This window comes from Bacillus rossius, chromosome 3 (genome assembly GCF_032445375.1).
Source record: "Bacillus rossius redtenbacheri isolate Brsri chromosome 3, Brsri_v3, whole genome shotgun sequence".
Taxonomy (NCBI): Eukaryota; Metazoa; Arthropoda; class Insecta; order Phasmatodea; family Bacillidae; genus Bacillus; species Bacillus rossius.
The window spans coordinates 67,280,586-67,303,326 of NC_086332.1; the positions used below are offsets into that span (position 1 = coordinate 67,280,586).

General features: G+C 34.6%; 1 protein-coding gene across 1 annotated transcript in view; it reads left to right on the forward strand.

Annotated features, from left to right (window-relative positions):
• The first annotated feature begins 1,869 nt into the window (after window positions 1-1,869).
• The window catches only part of LOC134531310 (esterase E4-like), a 54,892-nt gene continuing 34,020 nt past the window's right edge, over window positions 1,870-22,741 (forward strand). Inside the window, exons 1-6 of the mRNA XM_063367004.1 lie at window positions 1,870-1,946; window positions 11,560-11,700; window positions 12,401-12,520; window positions 15,236-15,389; window positions 20,778-20,963; window positions 21,696-22,655. Of these exons, the coding sequence (XP_063223074.1) occupies window positions 1,881-1,946; window positions 11,560-11,700; window positions 12,401-12,520; window positions 15,236-15,389; window positions 20,778-20,963; window positions 21,696-22,655 (1,627 nt within the window). The 5' untranslated portion in view covers window positions 1,870-1,880. The remainder of the gene's footprint in view (window positions 1,947-11,559; window positions 11,701-12,400; window positions 12,521-15,235; window positions 15,390-20,777; window positions 20,964-21,695; window positions 22,656-22,741) is intronic.

Here is a 22,741-nt window from a genome sequence, read left to right on the forward strand (position 1 = left end):
ATAACCAGGGGTGAACTTCTAACTGGCTTGAGGTTCTCAAATTTGGCAGTGAAGCACTGCACACCCGACTCCATAGCATATCCTCTTTGTATATACGAAAAAAAAACCTTGTTAGTGGAAGGACTCTCCCATCATGCCTGTTTTTAATAAGGTTAATTAAGCTGACTAATACCTACAAGGAGGATAACTCTCACAGAAGGCGAAAAAGGTCATCTTCAAATTAATCCTAAGGCGTATCACCTTCCTACGTTGAGAAATCCTAGATGACATCTAGGTTAGCTTCAGTAAAAAAATGGTCCAAATCGGACAAATTTTTTAGGTAGTTGCATATTTTCGAAAACTACTATGAATATCAACTTATAGGCCCACAACATATTTGTAGACTTCTTAAAGGCATACAATTCCACTGTACAGACCAATATGTGTTAGGTAATGGAGAAGTTTTAAATCCCTCGAAAACTATGTACTAAGGTAAAAGTAATTATAGCTACACTGAAAGACTACCGCTAAAACCCATGGAGTAACTAGTAATTGTGGAGAATACAATGCACCGCTACACAATTTGACAATGTGTTATCGAATGCTGGAGAAGTAACAGTAAGAGTAAAGAGACAACTATTATGGATTGCAAGTGCTTTTGGTTTTGATATAGTAACTTCATCGTAGTACAAGTAGTGTAGTAAAAAATTAAATCTCTGAAGCAAATCAAGCGGAAGGTAAGAAACTGAGGAAGATAAATTTAAATAATGAATTACATAGGGTATTTTTTTATCCATTTTTCATAATTAGACTACAAAGATTGGGAAAAAGGTGTAAGTGTCACATAAATAGTAGGCTATAAGAGACTGAGGTAGAATAACATTCATAATCAGTAGCATATCGTGTTATTAAAAGGTTTTGCAATTCGAATGCAAAGAATGTGAAAAATATATACGTTTTATTTATGTTTATAGATCATATCTCCGAAAATATTCAAGCCAGCGATAATAAACTGAGCAAGAATAACCCAAGTAATAAAGTTCATAGAGGGTTTTATCATGTTTTGATATTTAACCTCAAAATGGGTGAGAAGGTAGTCGGTTTTCTTTTACTATAAAATTCTTTTTGCCGAACCTAAACCAGTGAGAGTTAAAGTATTCGATATGATTTATAAACATATTAAATCCACTAACTCTTTGTAAACACTTTTTAAATTTATTCCCTAAAGGGGTAGAAAGGGCGTACATATAGTTTTACTATAAAACAAAAAAATATATATACTAATGTAATCAAAGTGATGTTAGATATCGTTTTATTAAATTTCACCACTTACGTTCACGTGAGTAAGTTTTATTTTAGAAGAAAAAAATTGCGAAATTCACTGAGTGCAGCGTGCATTTGTTCAAACCCATATATTTAATTTTAATATAAATGCAAGTTTTTTGTAAATATAATTATAAGTCTACAACTGAAGTAGTAAAAAAAGGATGATTTTGGTTTACTTGGTTAAAGGATATCGCCCTATTTACTAAACAAAACGTAGTTCTTAATGTTTACATAGCCATTCCGTCAAAAGGAGAGGAGAGACGTGAATATTTGAGGGCTTTGTTCATTTCATATTAAGAATAACTACTAATCTACTAACACTTACGAAAACTTAAATAAAAACAGAATGTAATAGAACATACAGACATTATAATTTTAAAATTATTAGAAAAAATATTAAGTCACGAACTTAGTTCCAATCACCAAAGAAACCTGAAAGTTAGCAGCAAATTAACTCCAAGCAGGTCAATATATTTTCTATCATTTTATCAAGGGTAAATTGGTGTAAGCTTTATCAGTGCCACTAAACGTATAAAGGTGAAGAGTCTGATAGTGAGCTTTCATTCATTGGAAGAATGGCTACTTGGTCGGTTATCTGTTTTTGTGTTGTTGCCACGTCGGCGAAGGTTGGAGGCCAAGAGGTAAGTTTCAATGACATCTTCGGAACTTTTACTTCAGGGCTTTGTCATGCATCCACAAAAATTCCTACTTGTACATTTTTCCCGTACAGATTGGTAGTTACATTTTACATACCATAATCATTTAAATAGTACCATTGAAAACCTTAATCAGATCATAACCAACGTTGTATAGAATTATTTTTTTTTTTCATTCAGGTGCTTCAAAACATCGCTAAACACAGGAATATCACTTATTATATGTTGGTACACGCAATTAATTTCATTAAATTATTTTTGAGAGACACGTAACTGCCGAAACAGTAGAACCGAATGTTCGAGCCCAACCATGACAATACTCTGGCTCCGATAGAAGTATAAATTAATTGTTCGGAGTATATTTAAATCAGAAGTTTCTTGTCACCCTGAGGCACTTGACTACAATGAAAAATTTGTACAAATAAAGTCCAACTATTGATAATATTAATGGTAAAAAAAGAGTCTTGATTCTGGTACTAAGTGAAAAATCTAGCAAGTAGTATGTATCAAGATCTATGGTATGTTTTTCATTAAGTACCCAAAATATAATAAATACGTAATATCGGAAAAAAAATTAAGTTTTAGCTTTCAAGGCCTCCACTTGACCCTTAGCTGTGTAGACTTTAGGGGAATTTTTTCAACCAAAAAAATCTTATCAAGGGATAAAACCTTTTGCTACAATGCTGTAAATGAAATGTTCAACTCTAACGAATGCGATAAAATTCCACAAATGCTAGAATCTTTATTTATTACTAACTGAAATAACCGGGATTTCTCGGGCTTTAGACAGAGTAATGAAGCTCCAGCTGTAGACGAAAGCCGTCTGTAAGTTTTCCCTGTCCTAGAAGTAGAAGCTCTCAAACGCTCCTGTTGCAGACGTAACTCCCGTCATTCAGTTGTTTCCGACGCCCGATAGCCTTTCATATTTTAACTTTAACACTGTTCTTGAAGGTTGCATACTACATTAGTTACCCGCGACTTCACTCCCGTGGTTCAAAAAAAATATGGAATTTTACCAATTGATCACCAATACTCTTTGACCATTATTGATGTTTGTTCTATTAAAAACTACTAAAGAAGAAAACTATATACTATTACACTAGCATGCAATGTTGAATATCAAGCGTTAGAGTTTAATAAACAATAGAAACAATGTAACAAAATATTGCATTTTACGTTTATTTTTATTGATATGATTTATAAATATCTTTACAAAAGTTATTTTTACACTCTATCGAATATAATATACATATTCATCCACAGATTATTTACCCACGGCTTCGCTCTCGTGGTTGTAAGGAAAAATAACATTATTTAACATCGACAGTATATTTTGAAGGCAGACATATAACTAAGAAATTAATTTACAACAAAGAGATTTATGGAAGTGTGGATATAAAGTGAAAGTCAAAATTGAGTATAAATATTAACTCTTCGACAATTCCAACCCGAACTGCAAGCAACCGATGCAATATTACGTCATCATAAATACAAATAAAGCTTAAACAGTGCAATATAAAATTCCATTCAGCGATTTTAGCATGAAGAGGTAATTACAGAATTACGGTCTAGATCCATCCCAAAGGAACCATGCATTTTTCGGGGATAAAGGTAGTCTATGTCACTCTCAGTTCCATAAACTACATCTATGCAAAAAATCATGACAACCCTTTGCCCCAGTGCTGCGCGAAAGAAGCACAAACCAACAAACACACATTTGCATTTCTAATATTAGTAAGGATAACGTGTATTTAGTTACAAATAATATTTTAATTAATTCACTGTTGTTATTTGGTAATGTTGTTTGAACGAAATAATCAAAATATAAGATAATGGTTATATTTTTCTTGCCTTTTTTTTCGTTTATACAATTTACAGTTGACATGACTATAAATAAATAATTATTAATAAATAGGTTCGTTTAGTAAGCAATCAAACCAAATTCGTGTGTATATACCGGCAGTTTACCATGCGCTGAGCAAACTACCTTTCCTGGAAACCACAGGTTTGCTACTTCCTGGATCTTCTTTGCTGTGACAGCAGTTTTAATGCTCTCGGTAGTAGTTAAGCTGGTCTCATTTCCATTTGGCAGGTCATTTTTTAGGAATTTTTAAAAATATAACCAGTTTATCTTTTTATAATCTTTAGTTTTTTCTTGGGTGATTTGGTGTCGGCATTGTTTAACTGAAGGTGAACAGGAAGGTGGTCAGACAAAATGTGCACTTCACTGAATTCGAGGCCAGAATTAGCTCTCTTATTAGTTACTATATCCAGAAAATCCGTATTATGACCATATTTTCCACTGTAGTATTTTTATTCGTTTCATGTCAGAGCAGTAAATAAGTAGAGACCGGAAACATTCTTGATTGAAATGACTTCTAGGATAGAAGTTCTCTATGCACTCAGACAAATTACATCTGCCCATTGTCTACGGCTCGTGATACCTGTTAACTGGGATGCTCGTGATAATATACTTATTTTTGGAGGTTTTCCGAAGGCCCATAGTCCTTCAGATAAACTGTGGCACAATCACTGAAGCAAAAAAGGCTAACGTATTTGGATTCTAGCCTATCGAGAAATGAATCCACAAATTTTTTAGGCCTTTAGTAATAAGTCGTTGGCTGTATTGCACCGACAATTCCAATCCCTATGTTAATCATGTTTTGAGACACTTGAACAAGCTTACAGGTATTTTATTTGGTGGAAAAGAGAGCAGTTTTTTTTATTACAAAAAATTGTAAGGAAGTCATATTTTAATTTTGCTGCAGTTAGAAACCATTCTAGTAATTTCATTTCGTAATTTACCAATTAAAATATATTAAAACAAATTTCTCCGTCGAGTTCAATTAGTAGGCCTATTTGTCCGTACTCTCTCTTCGCTCTTTTGCGGAAGAATAAAAAAGCACGCACATAACAATCACACTTACAATCTCAGTTGCGATGGCCGAGAGGATGTCAAACATTTGTTTCGAAACGAAACACTGATATGTATGTATGAAATGTGCTGCTTTTTTGTTTGTGCTTCCAAAACGTGCTGCCTTTTTCATTGTGCTTCCAAAATGTGCTGCCTTTTTGTTGATGGTGCTTCCCAAATGTGCTGCCTTTTTGTTGATGGTGCTTCCATAATGTGCTGCCTTTTTGATAGTGCTTCCAAATGTGCTATCATTTTGTTGCTGGTGCTTCCTTTTTGTTGATTTTGCTTCCAAAATGTGCTGCCTTTTTGTTGTTTGTGCTTCCAAAATGTGCTGCATTTTTGATTGTTCTTTCAAAAATTTACTTCCTTTTTGATGGGATTCTTGGTCCTCTTGTAAGCGTAAAACATGTTACGTTGGTTTAATTGAATATAATTATCTGTCGATGAAGAAGGTCGTGAGGTTCGGAAATGACTGGTCTATACGTCTGACATTGTTTATGACCCGGTCTCGTGGTCCGAAGACGTTTGGTCTATATGTATGTATGGCTTTGTACATGAACGTTATTCTAAGTATCGAAAAAATTGACTTTCATGTTAGGCTTATCGGCAACGTATTTAATTCGTCGAACATTGTCTTATATTGTCTTGAGTTGTTTTTCGTAGAGTGAATGATTGATAAACTCCTCGAAAGGTAATGGAAAATAGAATATAAAATTTATTTAATATTTAGTTACACTTGACACTGGTCAAGAATCAAACCGAGGACAGGAATCCATCGATTCAATATGTAAAATAATGAGTGAATTTTTCGGTGGATCTTGGTATGTTTTCCCGAATTTCTCGGTCAATAAATACAAATTTTCAAGATGGTGGTCATAATGGCTTACTGGAGGCTGGTAGTATAGGATTTTCAAGCCTCTTTTAGAATTTTGAACATGATTTATTGAAGTTATTATTTTTAACATAAAATTATTTTTTTGTATCGACCAGGGATCGAACCAAGAACAGGATTCGATCGAATCAATAAGTCCATTAATTGCAAATTTATTTAATGAATTTAAGAATTGTTCCCGAATTTCTAGCTAAATAATTACAAATTACCAAGATGGCACCCAAATGATAAGATGGCAGGTGTCACAGTAATAATAAATGATTACTGCACTCTAGCGGGTAAAACATAAAAACAAGTATGATGGTAGTGCACTCTATCAGACAAGTACACACAGACAATATAGAGTCCTCTTGCAGATGAAAAATAAATGGTGGCAATGTCTTCTAGCAGGTAATATATGTTAACGATCGTCCCTGATAGTGAGTACAGAACACAAAATGGCGGATATAAGATAGTTGTCAAGGTCAAAGTCGAATTTCAAGGTGAAGGACAAAGTTCTAAGTCAAGGTCAAATTTCAAGGTCAAGGACAAAGTTCTAAGTCAAATTCAAATTTCAAGGTCAAGGTCAAAGTTAATTGTTGAAGTTCAAGGTCAAGGTCAAAATTCAAGGTTAAGGTCAAAGTTCACTGCCAACAGTCGAGGTCAAAGGTATGGTGAACAAAAAACTATACTAACATGGCGTCAGCGCATTTTAGCAGACGAAAACAAGATGGTGGCCTCCAGCAGACGAAGTCAAGATGGCGGATATGACGTCATACCAGCTGACGATATATTGATATTGGTGGTGGGAGGTCAGTCTTTAGGTGGCTTCGGTGGAGGAAGGATATGTTGTTTTTTATTTTTGCTCTTACCGGTTTCGAACCAAGGACGGAAATCGATCTAATCAATCAGTATATTAATAAGTTATTTTTTAATTTAATTATGAACTTTTTTTATTAAAATCGGATAGTAAATAAAGATTTTCATGATGGTGGCCGTAACGGAAATTGCAACAGTTACATCTTAATACAAGTTGGCGGTTCTTTCTCAAACAAGTGATGCTATTATTACTTAAAATTTAAAAAAATTGTAAGTACGAATATGCATGTTATTTTTATATATACCTCATTTAATTCTCAGCCTGGTAAATATATCGATGGCCGTGCGGATAAAGGTATATGTTTTCCAACATAGAGGTCAGAGCTGCGATGGTTCGAATCACAACGCTTCCAATGTATTTTGCATAAAAAATTAAATTTAATATGTCGATAAGGACCATTAAAGTAATGGTAGGTAATGGAACATCGACCTTATGTGATGAGACAGAGTGACGCTAGTGCTCTCTAGGAACAAACAGCAGAAACAAAGTCGACGGTATCCAAGATGGCTGCCTCCAGTAGAACAGAACAAAAATCAATATGGAGGCCGTGACGAAAATTTCATCATGAGTCAGTGGGGTACTCGATTGAAATATGGGGGATCCAAGATGATGGATCCAATATGGTGGAACCAAGATGGTCGCCGGGGTCAAGGTCAAAGGTCAAGGTCATCCAAGATGGCCGCCGTGACGTCAGAGATGGACGTGATGTCAGAGTTTGGTCGGCACCACTCACCACAGCCTGAAGCCTGGCGCAGGAAATACTGTTATATACTACTGATCGATTAACTTTTTCTCATTTTACGTGCAGGGAAAATATTATAAATTATTTTAACTCAATGCATCCGGCGTTAAATAGCTTAGAACAAATGACATATTATGCCTTGCATTAATAACGTGGTCGAATAAAAATTTGCTTTGCACCAAGGATTTATATAATAATAAAATAATTTAAAATAAATTGAACGGATTTGATACTAAGAAGCATTTAATTTTCGTTAAAATTTCAACCCTTGATTTTACTTTAATAATTCGTTCCATCAAATATGTTATCAGTCATTAGATAAAGTTTAGAAATTATACAATCAATTATTATGTATTTGATATTATACTTTCAAACCTTATTATTTCCACCCGTTGAAGTAATGTTTGTTTAAATAAATATTTATTTTAACAAAAGTTTTAAACAATATTTAGAAAGTAAAACAAAAATAAGCATGGATTTTATAGCGTACACGGTAGAATAGTTTTATTATTTTTCTTATTCAAACATTATTTTTTTCTAACCCTTGCAATAATTTTTTTTTGTATTATTAAAATTTTTTCAGACAAATATTTTAGATAGTAATTATATAATTGACAAACAATCCGAACGTATTTGAAAGTTTGATTATTAAGGTAGTTAAATACATAGTTTGTATTTTAACCCCACAATATGCACCCTTTGAAGCGATGGTTATTTGTTTCAAAAATTGCTTCAAATAAACTTTTTAGATAATATTTACAAAGTTTGCAAGCAATTTGAATGGGTTTAAGTGTAATTACTAAGGGAGTTATTAATTTTGAAATCCTTCAACCCCTGTGATTTCCCACCTCTTGCAGGAATAATTGGTCACATAAAATTGATTACAGACGAAAATTGTAGATAATAATGTATGATTTTGCATTAAATTAGAATGGATTTATAGTGTACGTGAATTTTTGAATTTTTAGGTAGATTTAAAAGAAATACTACTTATTGTAGCCGTTACCATGGTGTGACTTTCGGAATAAATTTTTATATTTTTTCGTTACATTATCCATGGACACCAAAACCATCGTCAAATCAAATGTTTATATGTATGTATGTATGTATGTATGTATGTATGTATGTATGTATGTATGTGTATATATATACACACCACAATTTTGTGGACACGATAAATGTCGCAATTTTAACAAATCCCTTCTAAACTGATACATAAAATCTAGTAGTGGAAAATATCGGTCGAGTTCGTTAATGGGTAATATCTGACCAAAGGGGAATAAATGGGGAAGGTTAAAAAAAAAAAAAAAAAAAATTAAAATCGTTTTAACACCCGTAATATGGAAAATGTCACATTTAACGTTATAACTCGTGTGAGTAATGCCTGAAACTTTGTTTGAATAAGTATTTTATACTACCAATTATAACTGCAAGAGGTTGAAAAAACCAAGGGTTGGAAGAAAAAAAATCATAGCTCTGTCCGTAGGCATAATATCAAATTCGTACAAATTGTGTATTAATCTTATAATTTTTTTCTAAAACGTTCGTCTGACACAAATTTTGATTAGAAGAATCTATTGCGACAAAGGGTTGAAAAATAGATGGTAGAATTAAAAAGAAATTCTCAACTCTCCAGTAGGTACACTATCAAATCCGTTCAAATTGTTTGTATATCTTATAAAATTTTCTGAAACTTTTATCTGAAACAATTTTTGATAAGTCAAACCATTTTTTTTCAGGGAGTTAAAAAAATAAAGGGATAGAATTTCAAAAATTCATAATTTTGTACCATGACAACTGCTGAATTCATTCTGTTTTACTGTAAAACCTTAAATTATTATCTACAACTTTCGTCAGAATAATTTTTTACACGACCAACCATTACTGCAACGGGTATAATAAATAACTCCCTTCGAGGCACATCATCTTATAATTTTTATCTAGAACTTTTGTCTTAAACAATTTTTTATTAGACGAATCATTGCAGCAAAGGGTGAAAAAAAGGGGGGTAAACTTAAACAAAAATCATTACTCCCTCAGTAGGTACGCTAACAAATGCGTTCAAATTGTTTGAAAATTGTATAATTTATCATTAAAACTTTTTTTTGAAAAATTTTTTGATAAAACAAACTATAACTACAAGGATGGAAATAAACAAGAGTAGGTAGAAAAACTAAATGCTATTACTTATTTAATACATTTTATTTCCATTAAAACGTTTTGTAAAACGCCTAAACTTTATCTCAAACATTTGGATGAAATAATTTTTGATGAATAATGAAGTATTATCATAAAAACATGGGTTGAAATAAAAAAAATTAAACTTTGTTAGTATCAAATTCAGAGGAATTTATTAATAACTATCTTAATAATATTTTAAACCTTTGTCCGAAACAATTTATACGACTACGTTTTACTGCAAGGAATGAAAAATAGTGATTGAAGATCAAAAGTAATTGCAAGACTATCTTACTAGGCATATTATGAAATTCGTTAAGACATTCAATGTGATGCATTAAGTTAAATACATTCAAAATATTTTCGCCGCATGGATTATGAGAAAATGTTAGATCGATCTTTTTTGAATATAGACAAACATATAGAATGTTATGTTTATGGAAGTGTCCAAAATATTTCCAAAAAATAGGTCGTTTAAAATCTATTTACACCTGTTAGGCTGTGCCAAAAAAGAATTTTTTTTTTTTAAATTAACTTATAACACTGTTTTTTTAATCCTGTTTCTGCAATGGCTCGTTTTATCGAAAATAGTTTTAGATAAATGTTTTAGATAAAATTTATACAATTTACAAATAATTTGAAGGATTCGATTGTGTGCCTACTAAGGGAGTTATGATTTCTTTGTCCTCCAACCCTTGTTTTTTTCCATCCTTTGCAGTTATGGTTGTTCGAATCACAATTGTATCTAGAAAATATTTTTTTTACTACCCCCAAGAGTTATAACACGTCCAAACGGTTGTGATTTTCATTATATTATGGGAGTTATGTCGATTATTCTGTGTTTCCAAAAATATAATCCTATTTGTATCCCTTTGTTGGATATTGCCCATTAACGAACAAGACGGAAAATTTCAATGATTATATTTTATGTATCAGTTTGAAAGTGATTTGTAAAAATTACGGCAGTTATCTTGTTCCTAAGACTGTAAGTATATATATACTATATTATATATGTGTGTGTATATATATATATATATATATAAATAAACTTCTGAGTGGAAGTTTATATATATATATAAATAAACTTCTGAGTGGAAGTTGGCTTTAGGGTTGATGGACTATAAAACGAAACACTATATAAAACTTTTACGAAAGTCGCACCATAGCAACAGCTAAAATATTTAGAATTTCTTCGAAATCTACCTACAAAAACCATAGCTGTATACAGGCTTATTTTAGAAGTTATTTTTTTTAATAGCTTGAAAGGATCTTGCTAGGAAGAATCGCAAAAGTGTCATAATTGCGGCATCAAGTGTCATTAAAGAAAGATTTTAACAACTCATAATCGAAACACAAGTGTTAAATCTAATTAAGTACAAAAAAAATTTCTGCTAGCCAGATGTGAAAAGGAGTGGAGATCGCTCTTATTTAAACTTAAATTATTAAGGAATCCACCTAATTGGGGGCACATACGATTTCCAGAGCTGCTAAAAAAATACACGCTATTTAAAAACTGTTTAAGACATAAGAGCGGTGTCTGTTTACGACAACACCATTAAAAACCACGCTGAGGGAGGATGAGTAGTTCGGTTCCATATTTCGTTTTTAAAGTGTATTTTAAGAAGAGTGGAAAAGGCTAACACGTGTGTTTTAAGAATAATTTTTAGGCATGAAACTTCCGGTACTGATACCTGAAAGCACTCAAGGGAATTATATTATAACTTGTTCTTTATTTCCACGCCATGCCATGTTAGGGGCTTAGAGGCGATACAAATAATCTCTGACTAGGCGGACCTACTAACATGTGAAAGGTTTTGCCCACACACTCACTCACCCAATTCCTACCTCCAACGTTGGGAGCTCACTATCTGAGCGTTACCACAAAATGTAAGATCCAACAGGACGCCTTTACCTTCAGTCTTTAAATTAGAAGTAATACAGTATTGTCACCTGTCATGAATGAACAGTGATGATGTTTATAAGTGCATACAGTTGATATCTTGTGTCACGCAGTTGTACGATGACTCGCCGACGGTGAAGCTGCCCCAGGGCACTCTCCGGGGGGGTTCCACCGAGACTGCAGACGGCACCAAGTACTACAGGTTCCTCGGCATCCCTTACGCCAGGCCGCCGGTGGGGAACCTCCGATTTGCGGTGAGTTCTCGTCCAGGACTGAGACAACCGCTCCCTGGGCGACCACTCTTCGACTCAAGGAGGACGACTAATGGTTATCAACAGTTTTTATGCCATAGCAATTTTGTATCGTGACGTCGTACCTCTCACGAGGCCTGAAATCCGGTGCAAATTCTGCTACTCATTTCCAATTAAAGCAGATGCACTGACCCAAGTCGTTGGTTCTTTTGATGTCAAAGACTGTAAATAAAAGTGTTTTTTTCATATTTTTGTAAAAATTTTTATAATAATAAGTGACTTTCTTAAAATAACTGAAATACCCTGCTTAAACCTGTGACGAGGGTAAGAAGCACGTACCTGCTGATTTAATTAAATCCTGATGTCAGGGTTACCATTGGTGCAATTTAACTCGGTCCTAGATCCTCACCTATAAATTTAGAATATTTTTGTTTTCCTTCGATGTTGAAGTCACGTTATAATAATTTAATTCTTAGTTTTTCGTCAATTGTTTAGCGTGTATTTTTACTACAAGGAGACTTTTTAGTTTATATTAATCAATGCATAAAGTAATGACTTTCAAATTACATTTCACTTTTTTACTTACTATTAAGTAGATTTTTTGACATGTTTCTTTTATATATAAAAAACTTAAAAGTAAAATTCTGCTTCTTGACCCAACACTGATGAAATGATTACTCATAGAAAAATAATTTTTTTCCAGGCACCAAAAGACCCAGAATCATGGTCCGGGGTGAGAGATGCGACCAATTTCCGGTCAATATGCCACCAGGTTAAGGGCGGATCTGAAGACTGCCTGTTCGTGAACGTCTTCACGCCAAAGGTAGCTATTGTTTATCTTTGTTTATTCCTTAAGAGCACTTTACTTATACGTTCCTACTGATACAAGATTTTCAAATCAAATAACCATATACTGTGACAGAGAGCCGAAATCGTCTTGTCACTGGAACGTGAACCACCATTATGTAAATAATGAATGATTAGCATTAAGGAATATTATTCAAACACGTGTCTCAGGAAGTGGGCATGTAGTTCTCTTTAATATATTCAAAACTTCGAAAAAGTTTGTACCTTACTTAACTGAAGAAAACTCTGAAGTTTCATACTTCCACGCACTCTCAAGTGGATCAATCCGACGTCACTGAGTGTGATACTAGAGCTGTCTTCAAGATCCTCTTTCAGTCAGGTATTTCCTTGATGTGGAGGCCATTTTCACCTCCTCCTCTGGTGAAAACATTAGGGTGTTCGACAAACAATTATATTTTCCAGTTTTTGAAGCGATGAAATCAATTGAGTGAATTTGATTGACTTCTTTCTGAGCTCTAGCCGCGTCAAAGCAAAGCTTTCAAGAAATTTTCTGTCGACCTTGCAGGGGCCTTCTTCAGGGTAGCAGTTACTTACTGAAGTTCTTGAAAATTATATTGCCTTTAAATACTCTCACCCGAGAGGGCAGTGTTTTCTGATTGGCCCAACGCTGCAGCCAGGCGAGAGCATTCGAAGGCAGGAAAATTTTCCAAGAACCTGAGAAGGTAACAGTAACCCTGAAGATGGCGACTGCAAGGTACCGAAACGTCGCTGAAATCTTCGCCTTTGGCGTGACTAGATCCAGAAGCCAAGAAACTCCAGGCAATGATTGCGAAAGACTGTGATCATTATGTATACGTACTTAATTTATAAAATTTTTGAAAAGTATACGATAATAAACAAAGAGAACTTAAGAGGTTGGTTTACGATTGGAAATTAACAATTAAGAATTTATAATCGCTCGTGTACTTAACTTATAACTCTATGTTTACTAATGAAATGGTTTATGATTGTCGTGTAGGAATTTGGACGGGCCGTGTGCGAATCATATGTTTGACTTAAGACTTAAAAGAGATGGTTATATTTTATATTTTTTCCTAAATAACTAAGGGAAGCACCAATTTGAAGTCAGTAGAAAGTGTTGTTGGTGCAAAATAATGTTTCATTGGGAAAGTACGAAATGTGTAAGAAATATGGAATTACTAACATTATGTTAATAAATAATATTATAATTAGAAAAATATTACACGAGACATTAAAAAAGCTCTATTTGGAATATTTATTTTGTTTAAAGATTTTTGACATTGATTATACTGATTTGTTTTACGTTAATTTTCCTATTATCAAATATATAAAATTCTCGTGTCACAGTTTTCGTTGCCATACTCCTCCGAAACGGCTTGACCGATTTTGATGAAATTTTTTGTGCTTATCCGGTATCTATGAGAATCGGCCAACATCTATTTTTCATCCCCCTAAATGTTAGGGGTAGTCCACCCCTAAATTTTTTTTTATTTCCAGTTTTTGGTAGGAAATCACCATGGCAACGGCTGTTGCTTTGTTGATGCTTCATTCGTCTCTATGGCAACGGCTATTTCATTGTTAGTGCAGTCCTCATCACCGTTGAAATTTTGCAAGTACTTTAAATATCAAAAATTGCCCTTTTTTTTCAAGTATATATATTTTACAGACTTGAAACTTCACAGTAATGTTCCTTATGTTACGCAGGATGACATTTTCAGAAAATTAGATCCCATGGGTGGTTAAAACCAGGCAACAGTGGGTACTTTGTCTGCATGAGAACAGGATTTTGCATTATTTATGCCTTCTGCGTCTCCATGGCAACGGGCATCGCGCGGCAGTGGCGTACCCTCAAGGAGGGGCATGTATAATGAGCGGCGCAAGAGTGATCTGCATGTAGACTGCCGTAGCGAAGTACGGGTACATCAGTTGTACGTTGCGTGCACGAGTCGGGAAACCATCGGTGCTATTCATTTTCTCTCCGGTACATTATACAGCATTGTAATAAATTTTCACTGAATTTTTTTTATTTACCATTACTGTAAATGGGAGATGTGGCTTTATTTTTTTCCATTAGTATAGCCGTGCGAAGCCGGGTCGGGCAGCTAGTATGAGTATATAATTATGTACCGGTAATGATAAATTATTAAAATATTTTCTTACTGTAATGCCATTTTAAAGTAGCTTGGTATAGATTATACTAGCATACCATGAACTAGTATTAACAATATATTGAAGTTAAATATCTTAGATTATTAATTGTGTACGGATTCTAAGTTACCTGCTGAAATTTGGCAATTTTTAGGTTTAATTTTAGTGTTGTGCCTGGTATTTCAAAGAGATACATAACCTTTTCAACATGGATAAAAATTTAAAGTCAAACAAATCATCAAACGGCAACGATTTCAAACCAGAATACATTTCAAAATGAAGACGATACCTATGAATAAAAAATTCAACTTAAATAACATGACTCTCTTCCAACCTGTTTTTATTGGCTGGAATTAACGACCACTAAGTAAATCATAATCTGGATATTACTTAACCATTTGCTAGTCGGCTTACAGGATAAGCTTAAAATTTGTAATATTTCAATTGTAAACCCACCTTTAATCGAAAAAAGGCAATAACAATTTTGCTTTTGATGTGTTTTATGAAACACAGCTAACCTTGCGATGGCATGTCATCAGATGGCAAACAACGTTTTTTTCAGCTCCCCACTAGCAGAAGTGACGTCTCTCTTCTGCCCGTCATGGTTTACATCCACGGAGGGGCGTTTGTGACTGGGTCAGGAAACATCTCACCAGGACAACTAATCAATCATGGGCTGGTGGTGGCCTCTATCAACTATCGCCTCAACGTGTTCGGTCAGTATTGAATAGGTTACTTTGAGAGTTTCCCAAATAGTGTGATCGAGTCTTTCAGTACTTGCCAAGATAGGCCACATCTAATCTCTGCAATGAGCGAATTGATGTGTTATCATGTTGCGAATACACTTATACAAAAATTGAACATATAGTTAAACGCAGAACTCTTTTAAATAATGCCGAGTGTGATGGATGTACACAAATTGGGTTTTCAACTACATTTATAGAAGCGAATCACACGTAGTTGCCGCACCCGCCGCTAGAACTCGCTATCGGAGCAGCTACGTCGACTATTGAATCATTCCATTTGCAGACCGATCTTTAAACTACACAACGAAACAGCTCCGTTAAAGCAAATAAGACTTTAAAACAATTCTAAATACCGGCCTTGGACCAAATTTCTGATCAGGAACTTTATTAAAATACTGCCTATCTTTTTAAATTTCATTAAAAAGGCAATACTGTAAAGTTTCTTTTTGAATTTGTGAACTTTAGTTCGTGCCATCCACCACAGATTGCAAAACTATCGTTACGCATTTCCGTTTAATTCAGGAAATTTATCCTACCAAGTATCGTATGCCGTGAGCTAACATGTTACACACTAATATTAAGGAATCAGTAAATGAAATATTTTACATTTTTATTCACCATTGTCAACTCTTGTATGAGATCATTATAAAGGAAGATGCAACCGTGATAACCATTTAATTAAACATATTATATTTTTTAGTAGTCATTATTTTTTAAGTTTAAAATATGATTAAATATGTTCAAGTAGTCTATGCTTACTTATAACACATCATTTAAATGAATGAAACATAAAGCTAGGAACTAAAAAAACCCTCAAAAATATTTCATGGAACAAAATTAAATGAGGTGTTTAAAATTGCGATGTTGACACAGACCAAACTGTGTGAAACTTTTCATTGAAAAACTGCCTTAGAAATGCATAGACATTTTGCATTCATTAACAGTATAATTAGAAATATTTATCGATTTAAGTACGTTTGGCAAATTATTTTTTTTTGATATATATAAATATATAGACTAACATCCTGTTGTATTGATTTTTTTTAGTATGTTTTATATTATATATATATTTATTTGGAATATTTTAGACTAAAATGTATCATGGTAATAAAAGTAATATTAATATTGACATTTGTAAATTTAAAAAAAAAAATATCGACAGATTCGTAATGAGAAATTCTGGGGGAGAGAGAGAGAGAGAGAGAGAAAGTTTTTTTATGAATTTAATATATTTGCGTTAATATTCATTTCAAGTGTGACTGTAAAACAGACAAAAATTGTCAAAATAATACAAAATACAGAAATTGTAAAAGGATTATTTTTACTTACAAAAATTCTTTAATTTGACTACCTAAAAATGTTTTTAAGGGTAATTAGCGAGTACCTACAAAAAAACTAGCCAGAAAATTAATTAATGATTATATCTTGTACATAGTCTTTGCAGATCAAGAATAAAATACTTAAAAATGTATTTTGTCAAGCAGAGAAGAAAAAAAATTACACATGGGGATTCAATAAGCTGAATGTCACTTGGTTGAGTGATGAATGTGACTCAATCTCTGACTGTTACGGGATAGCCTTGTCAAAGGCAATAAATTAGCGCTTTTGCAATCAAATGTTTTACAGTTTAACATGGAGTATAGCGTGAAGTATATTCAAAAGAAATAAACATATGTGAGTGAAAATATAAATTCAATTTATTTACATTTGCTTAAGGGTGTTATCTATGCTAGTTATTCATTAAAATACAGAGCACTTAAAACAATACCTGCAGTTAATTTGTACATACTTACCCAAAATAATATTAGAATTAGAATTAAAAGGGACATAAAGACAATAACGGGGCCAGTACAAATAACCTTGTCTACAAGGAAGCCAGAATAGACTTAATTTTATAAGTACTCTACTGTCCAAAAAATTTTTAATAGTATCAAGAATATTCAAACAAAAAACTTATTTCTGTGATATGGCTGAAACAAGTTCCTTAACTATATCCAAATGTTTATTATTAATTGTGTAACTATAAAGAATATTCGAAAAAAATAGCTTGACATAAATTTAATAGCTGATAGGAAATATTAAAACAAGCCAGTTTCGCTAATTAGCATATGTACGAAACGCAATTCTGCAAGGTTACGTGTGCGACAAGTATCGCGGATGTTTGAATTCACGCGCATGGAGGCACTACTCCACTGGCTGAGAGGACGGGCGATCGCAGCGCAGTGGCGTTCAAACGCCCCGCGGGAAGCAGGCGCCGAGACGGGAGCAGACGTTCAGAGTCAGCCACACGCGCTAGTAACAAGCAGTATTGTGTGAAGCACAGTTGATTGTTGGTTGTGATATGTTTACAGGTTTTTAAAAATTTTTAATCAGTACAATGCTTCGAAACATATTTGACGAACAGGAACAGCATTGCAGACATGTACGGGGTGGCGAGAGAAATTGCAGCAGAAGTACACAGAAGGGCATTTTCGCAACAGAAGTGTACCGAATAGGAAGACTTTCATACAGATCAGCCAGAGATTGCCTGAATCCGGGGGTTAAGTACCATAAAGGACAAAGCGATCGCGCGTCCTCTCTGCCAGTGTAGTGATGCCCTGACATTACAGTTTCATTTGTGTGCATGATTACCTAAGAGGTGCTCTGAAAGCTTGATTTTCGGAATGTTTTCTGCAACCACAACAAAAGTGGGCCACAGGTTAATCCTTCTAAAGTTTCTATTAAAGAGTAAAGGAAAACGATGTTTTCTTTTGCACACTTAAAAATATAAAAAAAACAAGGAATTTTCCATAGGCTACTTATTTGAGTAAGTAACATAAATAACCAAAGTGATAATCACAGTGTGAATTTAATACAACAGCCAATCAAACACAATATTATTTCTTATAGACGTTAAAATTGATATCTGGCATTCAATCAATTGTCAAGTACTTGAAGTAGTAAATACACTTATCCGTTAATATTCACCAGAAAAACTGACATCTTTACAGATTAAATAATCCGGAATTTTCGGTGTTGACACGCTCAGACGCAAAAATTTATTAGACAAGGAGACTTTATCAGTAATGGATGAAGAATAATTGTAAACATGTTGCCCAATGTAATATCGCAATTCCTTTTATATTTAATGATACGTATTTAACTAAATAATGTCAATATGAAAACAGAACCTTGTAATATTTCAGTAACACACAAGTCTGAAGAAAACTACATAATAATTTAGAAGCTATAATTTCCGCAGATTTCTGTCTGTTATCGCAAAACAGCACACACTAGCAGCTAATCATAACTTTTTAAAATTTTCAGCCACGAGGAATAATTTGATCCCTGGGGTTATAAAATAAAAGCAACTACAGAATGAATGGACCAAAATGACAGCTAGTTTCAAACTATATTCAAATGCTGTAAAAGCAAAAATATCAAACAAAATCCCATTGTCTTAAGTCGGGCCCAGAAAAATACCAGATTATTTAAAAAGAAAATTGTAATTCAAATAAGTTGCACGTAAAAGATAACTAAAGGAGCAGACATAGGCAAATAACAGAATAAATACAGACCTTTATCGTGGTTTGGTACAAGTGCTTTACTACACATATATCTAATAACCAAAACAAGCATTCATTTAGTCTTTTAAAAATAACAGCCATTTTTGTTTTGGTTTAGACAAATTACATACAAAGTTATTCAGCAAAAGAATTAATATACCTCATAATACAGCCTTAGTGACCAAGTGCTGAATCATAATTAAATTTTCAAATAATTGCTGACACTTACAGTCCTTTAGTATAAATTACATGTGATATAAAAAGGACACGTGGTACAAGTGTCCAATATATTTTAGAATCAGGCTAAAACACAATTATCAAAGTCTATGCAGAATTTAATATTCGAAATTTATGCGCCTGGGAGTTTTCAAGTTTTATCCGCGTTGCGGAATGAAACAAACATGCTAAGGTTGATTATGTGCTCACGGCTCATGGCCTCACTCACGTAAGCACGTGTCGTAAAAATAGTAAACACACAAGTAGAGCCAATAAGCTAGCAACGTCTTAAATATGTTGAGGACTAACGTTTTTCGTATCAAAGTTTAAAAGTTTGTCAAAACCTAATACGTGAAATTACACAAAGAAGGAAACACAAAACCAAATGGTTAATCATTAATAAAGGTCTGTAAATTAGCCGGAAGCAAAAAATTTGCTCTACTATCAAGTGCCAGTCAAATTTTCAAATCTTGTCGTAAAAAATCGTCCGGTTTCCACACCCGTACGTTGCTTGATTGGTTAAGTTCAAGATCATGTACGTGTTCGCAGCTGAGCGAGTGCGTGTCGGCCTCCGTAGCGCAGTCGACTACCCACCGGGCTACGGTGCGAGGGCTCCGGGTTCGAATCCCGGGTAAGACATGGTTGTAATTTGTGTTGTCCTTATCGTCTCCTTGGCGCTTACCCATGCACCAACAACTACAATTACAATTTCACAACGACGCGTGGTTACATAAAATAGCATTAAAAGGGGGGGGGGGGGAATGATTGGCACATTGCTGACTGTCAAACTTGCCGGTGTGTCATTCATCTTTTAATAAAAAAAATTTTAAAAAATTAAAAAAAGTGCATTTAGCCACGCCGAATTGCAGCGTGCTGTATGGCCGTGAAATTGCACAAACAGCGCCTGCCTGAAAAAGTTACTGACAAAATTGCAAGTTTTGTCCTCCAGAAAATGGTAACGTAATTTTTTCAACTATCCTGAGTTCCCGTGAAAAGTCTATGAAAGTTACCCGTTTCACTGTAGTAAACTTCTAAGAAAACGTAACAAGAATGCACAGACTCCATTGTTGCCAAAGAGGGTGGGTGGGCTGGAAGTATGTTACAATTAGGACAGACGCTACTCACAGGTGGTGACGACGAGTCCTGGATGCACTCGGAAGTCCTCCGTTCTGCAGTACCCAACCATCAGCCCCGCGCGACTAGCATCGCTAGCGGCGACCGCAAAAACCACAACCCAAAACGGCGAGCAAAAGTGGTCTTAAGTTAATATCACACTAAGCTATTAAGCAGTAAATGAAAAAGACAGAACACCAAAAATTACTAAATAATTTAATCACAATAAAAATACATTAACGAATACTTACACTTCAAAGTTAAAGCCGTTAATAATTATTCCCAAACAACTTAATCATATAGAATATAATATAAAAATGCGCAATAAATATATTATAAAGAATAAATAGCATAAATAAAAAAATAAAAAAATAAAAAGATAAAAAAATATTTACAAAATTAAAGAAAATTACATGGTTGAGGTAAAGAGGTGATAGTAAGCGCCTCACTACAAAACATTACTTGCCCACCTATGCACTTGCAGGTTTCCTGAGCGTCAACGGGACGGACGCCCCTGGAAACGCAGGGTTGAAGGACCAGTCCGCTGCCTTGCGGTGGGTGCAGAAGAACATCGAGAAGTTCGGCGGAGACCCGAAAAGCATTACCATTTTTGGAATGAGCGCAGGGGGAGCCAGCATTCACTACAACATCTTGTCTCCACTTTCAAAAGGTATGAAGCTGTTAAGGAATATCAATATGCAAAATTAATAAACTATACAAATATTGCGATAAAAAATACTGGTCGTGTAAAAATGCTTACACGACTAGGCGTACACAATATTACTCGATAGCCATAAATTTACAGTTACAGGCAGCCATATTTCATTAGTCAGAAGTGTGGTCAAGTCAGTCACCTTTAAAAAAGTTCTATAATCGTACATCCACATTTCCCATGCAATAATAATGTGTGTGTGTATACATATATAATATATATAATGTTGGTCTCTCTGTAAATACGACGAAATATTAACGAGGCCACCTTTAATCAATGGTAACAATTGATATTAATATAATTTTAATAATGATAACTTTTATCAAAATTATGAAATGAAATTTTACCAAGGGACCAAAAAGGTTTTCACGAAAGGAAAATATATGTTTGCAAATTAGGCTTACATCCATTTCTTAAGTGGTATTTTAAGATAAACTACAAAACCCAAAAGGTAATTTATTAGCAGTCTCTGCAAAATAAATAACTCGAAACTATGATACAAATGGATCTATATTACGGAAAAATCTGTTGAAAATGTTTGTCAGATTAATCATTGAGGATGAAATTTCAAATACCTTTATAATAACTGATTAATTTATGGTATCTCAGCATAAAATAACAGACGTTATGAATATAATTATATTAACATTGACACGAAAACACATATCTGAATATGTTTGTGCATTACAGGCCTGTTCCAAAGAGCGATCTCCGAGAGTGGTTCTGCCTTGAACCCTTGGGCTTTTATCAAGAACACCGAAGCCCATGCATACCGCCTGAGCGCTGTGCTTGGGAAAGAGGCCCACAATTCTTTAGAACTTCTCCGAAACTTACGGGCTGCGTCTGTCAATGAACTGGCGAGTGGAATCACCAAAGTCTTAACAGCAGAGGAAAACGTTAGGCTAATATCAAATCCATTCGTACCATCGCTGGAGTTCCCGAGGAGCGGGGAGCAGCCATTCCTGCCGCACGAGCCAGCCTACATCGAGCAGCACGGTCTGTTCAACCAAGTGCCGTACATCACCGGCGTGACCAAGAGGGAAGGAGCGTCCTTCGTCACCGAGAAGATGATGTCACAAGCTTCCTACTGGCAGGGCATCAACAACGACCTGGAGCAGGTGGTGCCCGTCGCTCTGGGCCTGGCGAAAGGTTCCCAGAAGTCTAAGGAAGTGGCGCAGAAGGTGAAGAGCTTCTACTTTGGGAATAAGGCCATTTCGTACGAGAACCGCGAGTTGTGGATATCGCTGCAGACCGATCTTTTGTTCGTCACAGGCGTCACTCAGACGGTACACACACACGCTAGGCACTCTGCCAGCCATACCTACAACTACCAGTTCGTGTACGGGTACGCCACCCACGGTATGGAATACATGTTCGTAGTATACAACGGGAAGATGCAAGGGGAGAGTTCCAACGCAGTGAAGCTCGCGAGGATTCTGGGAGGACTGTGGACGAGCTTCGCCAAGACAGGGGTGCCCAGTGTGGAGGGAGTGGCGGCTTGGAAGCCAGTCACCTCTCAAGCAAGCTACCCTTACTTGGAAATCAGTCTGACTCCAGCTCTCAAGTATAACTTGGAGAAGGAGCGTATGGACTTCTGGGAAAAAATATACAATGAGTACGGAAAAACCACGACCACTTTGCACAAGAAATGAAGTTGAGGAAAAAGTATACAATACCATAATTAACAGAGTTAATTTTAAAAATTTTATGAAGTTGTAACTAACCATTGTAATAGC